The sequence below is a fragment of the Gossypium hirsutum genome, chromosome A04 (assembly GCF_007990345.1).
Source record: "Gossypium hirsutum isolate 1008001.06 chromosome A04, Gossypium_hirsutum_v2.1, whole genome shotgun sequence".
Lineage (NCBI taxonomy): Eukaryota > Viridiplantae > Streptophyta > Magnoliopsida > Malvales > Malvaceae > Gossypium > Gossypium hirsutum.
In genome coordinates, this window is record NC_053427.1 from 80,134,563 (window position 1) to 80,146,861 (window position 12,299).

A 12,299-nucleotide genomic window follows, 5' to 3' on the forward strand; every position below is an offset into this window, starting at 1 on the left:
CAAAACGTAGGGATTGAAGGGTTGGATTCATCAAAATAGGTAGATGGGATTGGAATGAAACTCAGGGGAACTCAAATTTTTTATCTAATATTTAAACTCCTACATTATATATTTATTATACTTTACTATATAAACTCCATCAGTATTATTGCCAGTTTAACTATTTAGAAAATATAAAATTATTTGTGTTTTAAAACCTTGAAAAAGAAAAAGATTGGGTAAAGAAGAAATGATTTGATTTAAAAGTAGTAGTTAGTATAAATAGAATAAAATATAAAACCCAATGTAAGAAAGAGAAGAAAGGTTGAAATGTGGTAGTCATTGAAGTTAGAATGGTGATTTATTAGGTGGTAAGTCAGGCTTGCTTAACAAAACCTTGGAATCACATTTCATGTCATTAATGCTATTTGGGTAAACAAATTTGGGATTGAGTTTTAACTTTTAAGCTTGGATACTACCACTTCCGCTATTCCTTACCCACTTCTCACGTTCTCTCCAATATACAACTTCTTCTCAAAATTTCAACTTAATAACTTCTATTTAAACGTATTAACTCGATTTGAATTTTTTTCGAATTGAGTCAAAGTAAAATGAAAATTAAGTCGAGTCAAATTGAGTAAATTTATTCGAGTTAAATTAAAAAAAAATCAAACATGTTACATTAAAATTTTGTTATTGTATAATTAATTCCATATTAGAATACATAAATTTAAAACCATATATATTTAAAAACTTTTTCAAACTAAAATAAGAAAAAAAATACTTTAATATGATAAACTTGAATCATTAATTCACTTATTTAGGTCCCAAAATTATTATTTTAGAAAATTTTTAAAATTTTAACTTTCTTTATATATTCTTTTAAAATTTTCTTTTAAAAAAATTATAATTTTTTAAAAATTATAAATTTTATAATTTTTGTTGAGAGAGACCAATTTGTTCATTTTAAAAATTAACAAAGGCCAAAGGGGTGTTTACATCAATCTGTTATTTGAATTATTCTAGTTATTCGAATGGTAAAATTCAATTAGACTTGAAGCTCGAATTACTTATTTGATTTGACTAAAAAATGGAATAGTTCGAATAACTTGATTCGATTAACTTGAAATTTGATTTTTTTATTTATTTTTTCGAATTGAATCGAATTTTGCTCATATAATGGTAGACACATATTTTAGGTTAAATTTTGTGTTTTTAGCTAGATAAAATTTTTATTTAAAAAAAAACACAAAATTTTACATACACCATTATGTGGGTGAAAAATATGATATTTTAAAAGAATAATAAATTATAAGGTTAAAAATATGATATTTAAATCTTTAAATTTTGTTTTTTGTACCCACTAATTATAAGGTTAATATGACTATTGAGTTAATTAATCTCATTTTAAATTATATATGAATTATCACATACTTAGCTTTTAATATGAGTTAATTAATTGCCATTTCAATTTTAATAACAGTTAATTACAAACATAACAACCTTTGAGAGTTAATTGCATCATATTCTATATTAATCCTTAAATTTCATAACATTCTAATTACATCTCTAAGTTATTGATATTGTGTCAATCAAGTCCTTTCATTATTAAAATCGTTAACCATTATCTGACATCTAAGTTATTGATATTGTGTCATAATTTAAAATAAGAATTTTAAAGAAAATTAAAATGTTGTCATATAACTTTTAAAAGTAAAAACCAAAAAAAAAAGATCGAGTGAATGAACAATAAAACTTTTGTAAAAGTTTCGAAAACTTCAACACCAATATTTTTATAAATTATGTCACATGAGATATGACATCTAATTTAACAGTTAAATTATTGATTTTAGTAACAAAAGAGCTTTATTGATATAACCTCAATAGTTTGAGGATTTAATTAGAATGTTTAAAGTTTGAAGACTAATTTAAAACGAAGATAATAGTTTAGGGATGTATTGTATAATTAACTCTACCCTTTTAAATAACCATGTAATTAGTTTTTTTGGTCAATAATTGTGTAATTTGCCTTTAAATGCCTAAATATTAAGTCAACATCTACAAATTTTGCTTAACGGAATATTGCTATAAAAAAATTGTATAAATATATCTTCTAGATATAATCATCAATCCGTTTTTATAATTAATCAGTGAAATAAAATTGTTCTTATTAATAACGATTTTTTTATTTTTAATCCTCCATCTATTTTAATAATTTTTTTCATTGTTTATTTCATTATTTCAATTATCTTTATACTTTTATTCTTTTAGTTCAAATGTTTTTCATGTTTTTTAAAATTATTATATATATATATTATAAATTACTGTATTATTATTTTATCATTTTTTCATCTATCATTGAATAAATAAAAATATTAAAATTTGTCGATTAAGTCTTAGTTTGATTGGCATGAGCATTGTTATCAGTGTAGGAGGATGTGGGATCGAGTGTGCTAAAACATATTATCTTCATATTTATGGTTGGAGAAGGCTATAGATAATTTTAGATATTGTGCTATTTTAATAAAAAAGCCAAATATAATCAAAAACATATAATAAAATTATTAAAAAAATTTATATAACAATCATTTTATGTTGTCGGCTATTGATTTCACAATTTTGCCATGTTTAAACTGAAGTGTAATATTTTTGAAGCAACATAATTTTATAATGGTACATTTGTATATTTTAAAATGTGATGGATTAACATCTTAATAAATATAATTTTAATCATTTTAAATTTAATAGATTTGATTTAAATATTTCAAAATGTATTATTATGAGTTTATAAAATTAGTTCAACATTCATGTATATGTTAAAATCTTTGAGCTTTTAATAATATTGATATTATAGATATATGGAAGTTCGGCTTTGAAAACTAATAGTTAGGGGTGTAAATGAATAAAATGTTCGATGAACCACTTGTATAACGTTCGTTTACTAAGCTAAATAAATAAGTATGAACAAAATTTTTATATTTGTTTAATAAATGAGTGAATACCAACATACGTGTGTTCGGTTCGTTTATGTTCACGAATAAACTCGTTTATTGGCTCGTTTATAAGCTTGTTTATGACTCGTTTATTTATTAATGATATTTTCTTATAAAAATATTGAAATAATATCTGTGTGTATGTATTTATTTATTATATGTTTGTTTATTATTCATTAATATTGTTCGTGAACATTTTCAATTATATGTTCATGAACATGTTGTTTAATGTTCGTGAATTTTAAACAAACGAATATGAACACACATAAATTTAAATAAACGAACATGAACAAAAAATTTAAAATTTTTAACGAACACAAATTGAACATGAACAAAGGGTTGTTCGTTCAAGCTTGATTCATTTGCAGCCCTACCAATAGCAACTATACTTGAAGATTAGATTGGTTTTGATCAAACAATTATATAATTATAGGCATAATCACAATTATAAATATAAATTATAAACATTCAAAAAATTATGGGGAGGAATTCACTTATACAATGTAAAACTTAAGTTGTTTTACACCATTGATAACTTTTTTATGCTATTAATATTTTAACGATCTAATAGTTGAATTTTTTTAAAATATTTGTACTTATCATGCATGCAAAATTTTTAATCGAGTCAGTATCTACATCATATCAATCTAAAGTATTGTTTATAATAACATATATTTGATAATTGAAAGTCTTTTTTTCATAAAATAAATAGTTAAAATTTTTTAATTTATATCAAACTTGACATATATAATTTATATAACTAGAGCATGAAATATAACGGTGATTGTTAAAATATTAATCATAAAAAAATTATGAAAAAATAGAAAGCCACTTAAATTTTACTCCAATAACCGAATTATGATAAAATTAATAACCATTTTTCTTTTAAATATCGCATTTTAAGGTGAACAAAAAAGGTCCTACCGGGAGTCGAACCCAGGTCGCTGGATTCAAAGTCCAGAGTGCTAACCACTACACCATAGAACCTCCAATGCTTATAAGATATAAATCTTAATTTAAAATCAAAGTAGAGGAAATAAAAGGATTTTCAATGGGAATAAGAATAATCTGCAAGTTAGTGATCGGATGATTCTAAATCATGCAACAAGATCATTATTCACTGTTTGCAATTGAGAGAATTAGGTTCGGTAATTTATGTATTTATATAATTTTTAATAAACTAGTAATTTGTGCTATAAAAACTTCAACATCTTATGTTTTTTCATGATTTTGTTTAATTTATATATATATTTAAGTAATTTTGTGGGTACCTTTAATTATATTTGTAATTATTTTTATAATCCAATAATTTAAATAATAAAATTAAACAATTTCACTTTCTTTTTTGTATAAAAAAACAATTTCCATGTTTTTCAAAATCCCGCTTCAACGAGGAATGCAAATTATGCGCATTGCGCACCCACGTGCTCCTCGATCCCATGACACGTGCCAATGCAAGCAGATATGCGTTTGCAGACTGCAGACTGCAGACTGCAGTGCGCAGTGTGCAATCTCCATACTGCAATGGTACTGTTCAGATAAACGCATAGCCATTGAATTTTGGTTTTTGAAAATATTTATAAACCAATGACGATATAGGTTGTCTCAAATTTAAATTTAAAAAATGAATATGTTAAAATATTAACATTGCACCTAATTAATTTCCCCTCCAATTTTTCCTCCTCTTTCTTTCTCTTCTCTCTATCAAACCTCCAGCTTGGAAGTCCCATGGAGTTTCCTCTTTCTATCTTCTCTTCTCAATGCACCTGAATCTTTCCTTTTTCGCTTCTTAACCCCTAAAAAAGTCTCCTACTTTGTTGAAATGTGGTGGAGACATAAGGGAGTTAATTTCCATTCCGTTTTTGGAATTTAGTTTAAGGTTTTGGATTTCTAGGGTTTCTTACCTTAAAATAGAACAATTTTCCGGTTTAGTTTTTTGTTTGGTGGTGTCTACAGAAAAATGCCGCCACATCGATCCAAGTCGGAGAAAAACGATGGCATGGCGAAGCATCTTCGTCGAGATCCTTATGAGGTGCTTGGGGTCTTGAGAAACTCTACGGATCAGGAAATTAAGAGCGCGTACAGAAAAATGGCTCTCAAGTATGTTTAGTTTTTCTTACCTTTTTTTTTAAAAAAAATTTTAATTGTAAATTTTCGGTCTTTTTCCTTTATAAGTTTAAAGGTGTTCCTATGTTCGAATTCTTGGTGTTTTTGTTAAGAGTTTTTAGTGATTTCTTTAGGGTACATCAGGGTACACTAGTTTGAGCATATTGATAACTATGGTTAATTATAAGGTAAATTCACTTGCGTACGTGGAGTATACCAAGTATTTAGAACCGGAATTTGGATGGCATTTTCGAACCATAACTGGAGATTTATGAGTGATTGGGGTTCGGTGTGATGGTTTGCCTTCCCAATGATAGTGTGTAGGAGAGTCATTTATCAACATATAGCAATAGCTGTGGAGGACTTGGCCAAGCTTCAGATTTTTAGTGTTGGTATTTGCCAGTTAGACAACAGATTTTGCTTAGATCAGGTGTCCTATACCATGCTTGTGCAGGGATAAGCATTCGAAGCAGAATAACGCTGGCCTTTAGTGACTGGTTGGATATCCGGAATACTTGTCAAACAACAGATAAAACCATAACTAAAGTATCCAAATGATTGTTTCCAACATGTGTCCACAGAATGGTTTATTTGCCTTGATGATGCTCCTTTCCAGCAAGCAGCTATGACAAATGAAATATGTGATTTGGGACAGACAATGTATGGCATGGACTACTTTTCAGATAGTTCACGTTGGACATCTCTTGACATTAAGCATATAAAGTTCTGGTTATACACTCAAAAAACTTGCTGTATTCAGGCGGCTGTGCTATAAATGCTAATCTTAGCTCTTTCAGGTACCATCCTGATAAGAATGGAAATGATCCTGTTGCAGCTGATATGTTCAAGGAGGTTACATTTTCTTATAATATATTGTCTGATCCGGATAAAAGACGCCAGTATGACACTGCTGGTTTTGAGGTAAGCTATACATGCATCTACTTTCTGAAGAATTATTTTGCCTGATGGTTATCTCTGATTTTCTTACTGTTGCATTCAGTGATGCCAAGAGCCCAAGGCACAATCTAGGTGCTAGAACCTTTATATTGCTTGAGGTTCAAGGTGTAAAAAAAGCCCTCCTGCATGAAGTTGGGAACAACAAGTATATATGTCTGTATATTTTTGTAGCTTTGTGTATTTATAAAAAGAAAACTTAAGACATGTAATTATGATAATAAACTCTAACAAGTGGTATAAATTATCCCACAAACATGCTAGATTTTCTTTTTCTTTTATTGGCCAATATGCAGCTCATCATTCCCTTTTTTACTGGTAAAGATACAGTTAATTGAACACAATAAATGTTTAATTGTTAAAGAGAACTTCAGGCAGGCGATCCTTTTCTGCCTAGCACCTTATAAAAAGTGTTAGGTGCATTTAGCATGCACTTCATCAAAGTGTCTTTCATGGTTAAGGCACAGCACCTTAGCAACACTGGTTGCACTTGGAGGCTTTAGAGAATCCTGTTCTTCCACTTTTAAAACTGTTAAAGTTCCATCTTGCATGACCGAGCTTGATTGATAAAGCATTAAATTTAATTGATGACGTTCTTTCCTTGAATAGGCTGTTGAAGCTGATAACCAAGAATTGGAGCTAGATCTTTCAAGTTTGGGGGCTGTGAACACCATATTTGCTGCACTTTTTAGGTAACTCCTTGTCCTTATTATATGAGTTGACATGTCTTATTGTTTCATTGCCTTTATGAATGTTAGGCATTGGATAGAATTTTAACTAATTCCTATGAACAGTAAACTTGGCGTGCCAATTAAGACCACTGTGTCTGCAACTGTTTTGGAGGAGGCACTTAATGGTGCTGTCAATATTCGCCCACTTCAGCTGGGGCAACCTATTTCTAGGAAGGTGAGGTAACTATATTCATGTTTTTTTTTTCTCTAATACTTCTGTTGATAATTTATGCAGTCACTGATGTTTAACAGGTTGAAAAACAATGCGCTCACTTCTACTCTGTCACAATAACAGAAGAAGCAAGAGATGGGTTTGTTTGCCGAGTACAATCATCTGATAAAAGCAAGTTCAAGGTGGATAAAATGAGTTAGAACTTATGGATTCAGCATCATCTGCATATGGGAACTATTGTTTTTTTTTCTCTTTTACTATTTTTTTTTGTTTTGTTTTGGGATGGGGGGGAGGGGCGGTGGTGTGGAGGTTGCATTGATAGAAATTGTGATTCATTTCATCTTTATCGTACTAATGAAACAAAATTTGCACTGTACCCCTTTCCAACCTTTTACAATGTGTATGTGTGCAATATTAGATATTAATTATTCACAACTTCTATTATAATTATTATCCTATACTTGAAGGAAAGAATTTAAATAATGAGGACATTCATTCACTTCCCATCACCAGATCTATGAAAGGCCCCATCCTCCCTATCATACAAGAAAAAATAAAGAAAAATACTGGACTTAGGTTATAGGAATGGATTGAATCGAGAATCATTCAGGCCCTTAGTCTATGTCACATAGAATTGATACTGGAAGCTAGAGTTTCATCCCTTTTATTGTGTGCTTAGTTGCGTTATTGTGGATAGAGAGGCAACTTTTGTTTTTCATTATTTTATTGTGTGCTTGTGTTTTCATTCTAGGCAGTTTTGATATGTGGTCTAGGGCAAAGTTCATGTGTAGTTTTACCTGTTATATTGATTTAAGTGTCACTACCATGGTGTAGTCTGAATAAGGCTACACAGGAGGTGTGTTAGTGTACTTTTGCCTTGTTTCATTGAGTTCTATTGAAACTCTTGAATTAAAATGATTAATGCTTTCAATATCCTTATAACAGTTTTGCTCCCAAATTTTGATGTATGAAAGCTTAGAGCTGTCAACTTTCTTAAAGATCTGATGTCCAATCATATTGGACCTGTGTTTTCCTTCGACAATATTTTAAAATGAGTATATATATACCTTGCTAACTAATTATGTGGTTTACCTGTAGACTAAAATAATAAATTATATTAAACCTTTTCTGTTGCATCAAAGAATTACTCTTTTTTTCCCCCTCTTATTTGTATTTGGTTGCAGTTATTATATTTTGAGCTAGAAGAAAATGGTGGATTAAGCCTTGCACTGCAGGTAAGAGCTTCTGCTTTTCTGTTTTTAAAGTTTAGAAGTTGTCAATTTGTTTACGTTGCATATCAAGTTTCTTCACATGAGCTATCATGATTACCTTTTAATATCCACATCAAAAGCTCCTGCATTCTGTTTATGTGTAGCATCTAGGTTTTTGAGTTCCATGAACTTGCTATTTATTAATAATTGTGAAACACTTTAATGTCTTCTCAACTCACAATATTGGAGTAAAACAACAGCAATGGATACAATAACAGTGGATAATTAACTATTAGGACAAAGTTCCAGAGAGGAGGTTTTGCAAGCTCAAAGCTTAATATAATTTTAGGCCTACCTTATCATCTGCATGAGATTTCTGTTAAAGGCATCTCTATAACCTTTGTGTTATCTCGTCTGTTTTATGCTCTGCCTATCCCCCTTTAAAAGTGGAAGAATTAGTGGAATGAGGTAAAAAGCTTGGATTTTGGTTGCTGTAACAGATTGTCAAATCATATCTATCTTCAGAAAGTCGTAATGCTTTCCTTTGTTTTTCTCACTTATTCATTCCTTCTGCCCTTGTTTTTCCCTTCTATCTTATCACTGTTTGATGCTTCTCATTTAGTGATAAGATGTCAATATACCAAAATTTGCTTGGACATGACTTCATTATATCAGTTATGAATCAGAATCAGTTATGAATCTTCTGATAAGGAGATTTGCTTACCTTCTTTCTTAAACCTTATCAGTATAGTTTGAATTCTTGTGCCTTAGATCAAATTGATGCTTGTGTTACTCCACTGCACATGTTAAAGCTACTTCCGTTTCTTTTTGATGTAGGAGGACAGTGCTAAAACAGGAAAAGTTACATCTGCTGGAATGTATTTTCTTGGCTTCCCTGTCTATTGCTTGGATCAAACAACCAACTCAGTGAGTTACCATTTACGAATATGTCGTATTTTTGCTTCACATTGTAGTTTGATTTTGTCATCTTTCTTCTGGTTTTGGTAATGCTTCACTGTAGGTAGCTGCCGCAAAGGATCCAGATGCAGCTTTCTTCAAAAAACTGGATGGATTTCAACCATGTGAAATAACTGAATTAAAACCAGGCAAACATGTATTTGCCGTTTATGGTTAGATCTTTGACTTATATGCCTTGCGAAGGTCTTTTGCCTGTTGGTTTATATGCGTATGGGTGAAGCTCACTACCAGTTTAATATTCTGGCACAATTTCTAGGTGACAACTTTTTCAAAAGTGTAAGTTACACAATAGAAGCTATTTGTGCTGCCCCATTCATAGAGGAAAAGGAGAATCTTAGAGCAGTGGAGGCAGAGATTCTGTCCAAACGAGCAGAATTGTCAAAGTTTGAAACTGAATACAGAGAAGTATCTATTCCACTAACACAATGTTCATGCCTGTATTAAACCTTATTTTTTCCTGTTGATATTCATGTAAAGTGCTGGCAGGTCCTGGCACAATTTACTGAGATGACAGGCAGATACACGAAGGAAATGCAAGAGGTGAGATTAGCATGTGGGAATTATGTGTCTAAGCTCCCTGATAAATGAATTTATAAGTAAATGGATCTGCAGATTGATGAGCTTCTGAAACAAAGGAATGAGATTCATGCCTCATACACAACTATTCCTCTAATTAAGCGGAGTTCAAGTAGGAAAAAGAGTAAGGCTGCCTCCAAAGAGGCCAAAGAAGATGGTGAAGCAAGAGACAGGAAACCTTCTACGAGGGATAGAACCAAGAAGAAATGGTATAATATCCCCTTAAAAGTTGACAAGAGAAAGCCATGCTGAACAGGTAAAGCATGGAAATTTACTTTCTAGGGAGATTCCGGTCTATTCGGATGAACAGTAATGTTTTGCTTAAATCCTGTTGATTGTTGTAACAGATTATAAAAAGTCAGCAACTTTTGGGGTCTGAAAGTAATCTGTTTGTGCACCTAAAATTTACTTCCGTGGCTCAACACATGTGCAGCCAAGTAAGACATTGCAACATGATACGTTGATCATGAAGTGAAGAAGATTGTTTAACCATTTCTTCAGCATGTCAAGGATGACAACAACTCATTGTATAATTCTTTCTTTTTTGCCATTTTTTTCGGGTCTTACGTGGTTATTTTTTTTCTCCTTTCCTATCCCCAACTAAGAATACTTGTAAATTGCATAAAATGAATTGGTAGCGTGGACAATCAGGCTTGATAAACTACATTCTATATATTGCCTGGGCTGCCTGTACTTCTCATATCACCTCCTCCCATGAAACTCCTTTTTTGCAGGGGTTGTATTTTTGGGTTAAAGAAAAGAAAGTCCATTATGCTGTGCTTGCTGTTGCCAGAATATTTGGCTTTGATGGTTATGTGCCAAAAGCAGTGATTTGTTGCTGATGCTAAAGATGTGGGGGTTATACTCACAATTGTTTTACTTTGCTTCATCTTATTTTCTTTCACATGTTTTTTTATTAATTACTAGTTACAATTCACCTTGGATATAACAAGAAATATTAAAAACATATTTAATATTAATAATAATATTAAATTAAAATAATGTATAAATTTATAGATCACTACATAATAAAATAAATAATTAAAAATAATGATATGCAGAAATCTTAAAAAAGATATAATTTCGTAATAAACAAAAAAAATTATAAATATAATTATGTTAGTCATACTTCACGTATTTAAATTCTTTTGTTACATAGAAAATCATAGCCTAGGAATAGAAGTTGTAAATGTTTGTGATTTAAACCTAGATAATGTAAAAACTCACCTCCATTAATATATGATAGCTGAGCGAAGTTAACGAAGATCATCCCATCAATGTTTATCCACGACAATGACGAATTTTCTGGCTTTTTCAATTGTAGGTGAAAGATAAACTTGAAATTATCATCAACCCAAAACTCTTCATCTTGATTCTAAACAAAACCCATTTTAATCATAATAAGCGTCAACACATTCTTTAAGAAAAATGCACTTCACTCAAACCCATTCTCATTTTTAGATTTTGATCTATAACTCAATTGCTTGCACCTTACTTTCCTAGCTTTGATTGACTTTTTTCTCTTAGAATTTTGGATAGCATCACCTCTGCAGTGTCTTCTAGGACTTCCATCTTATTAATATATATATTTTTCAAGCCTTGTATCCTTTTGAACTCATTTCATCCATACAAGTATGATCTTCATTTTGAGAAACATGACAGTTTACTCTGGTAGCCCATCGAATCTTTTATCGTGAGCACCCAAATACTAATTCACTTATCTTTATTTTTAACATGACCCGACTAATCTGCCTTCTCCATTGTTACAGAAACATCTCATCTTCAATAGATTACTCCACCATTGTCTCAACCTCCAATGCAATTACATGATTTGATTACCACATTTATCTGACACTTGTCCTGTTGAGAAGTTAATGTAGTTAGTAGTTAGCAAAATTAGGCAGTTACAAGATTAGTTAGTTAGTTAAACAAATAGTCTATAAATGTAAACATACTCTGTGTATTAAACAAGTAAGTGAGAATTTTTTCAACATGGTATCAGATGCTATGGTAGTCGTTTTTTCTGATAATTCTTTGCTGTTTTTTTCTTAAGCTAGTTATTGGGCTGGTATCTGTAGCCCAAGTTCGATAGTTCTAGCAGTTTTTGGTTTGTTCTCTAGGGCACTTTTCATTTGTGTCTTCGACGTTTTTTGGATTGCTGGTTATCTTTGTTTTCTTTTTGGGTTCTTTCAGTAACAAAGAAGATGAGTCTCTCTGATTCTGTTCTTGATTTCAATCACCCGTGTTATCTTCATCCATCAGATACTCCGGGTACATTGCTCGTCGCTCATCAGTTGACAGGTGTTGAGAATTACACTGTTTGGAGTCGGACGATGAGAATTGCGTTATTGGCAAAAAACAAGTTGGGATTTGTGGATGGCACCTGTTCTAAAACCATGGTACCGGAGGATATGGGTCATCAGTGGGAGCGCTGCAATGCGATTGTCCTTTCTTGGATTCTAAATACTGTTAGTAAAGAACTCTCGGCGGGGATTGTTTTTGCGTCCAGTGCGGCAGCAGTTTGGAACGATCTTAGTGAACGATTTCACAAAATTGACGGTTCAAGAATTTATTTCTTGCATCGTGAAATTACTACCTA

General features: G+C 31.0%; 1 protein-coding gene and 1 non-coding gene across 2 annotated transcripts; one reads left to right on the forward strand and one right to left on the reverse strand.

Annotated features, from left to right (window-relative positions):
- Positions 1-3,887: 3,887 nt before the first annotated feature.
- Positions 3,888-3,959, reverse strand: TRNAQ-UUG (transfer RNA glutamine (anticodon UUG)). Its single transcript has one exon. It is a non-coding gene; the product is annotated as a tRNA-Gln (tRNA).
- Positions 3,960-4,307: 348 nt separating this feature from the next.
- On the forward strand, positions 4,308-10,495 carry LOC121228189 (chaperone protein dnaJ 16). Its single transcript, XM_041111456.1, has 12 exons — positions 4,308-5,072; positions 5,876-5,999; positions 6,642-6,724; positions 6,827-6,938; positions 7,016-7,117; positions 8,120-8,170; positions 8,984-9,073; positions 9,168-9,276; positions 9,381-9,529; positions 9,611-9,664; positions 9,737-9,956; positions 10,048-10,495. The coding sequence occupies exons 1-11, from the start codon at positions 4,933-4,935 to the stop codon at positions 9,950-9,952; spliced, it is 1,230 nt and encodes a 409-aa protein (XP_040967390.1). The 5' UTR covers positions 4,308-4,932; the 3' UTR covers positions 9,953-9,956; positions 10,048-10,495.
- The last annotated feature ends 1,804 nt before the right edge of the window (positions 10,496-12,299 follow it).

Coding starts and splice junctions, on each gene's coding strand:
- LOC121228189 (XM_041111456.1), top strand. CDS start 4,933: ATGCCGCCACATCGATCCAAGTCGGAGAAAAACGATGGCATGGCGAAG. Junction 8,171..8,983: donor GATTAAGCCTTGCACTGCAG/GTAAGAGCTTCT, acceptor TTTTTGATGTAG/GAGGACAGTGCTAAAACAGG. Junction 9,665..9,736: donor ACACGAAGGAAATGCAAGAG/GTGAGATTAGCA, acceptor ATGGATCTGCAG/ATTGATGAGCTTCTGAAACA.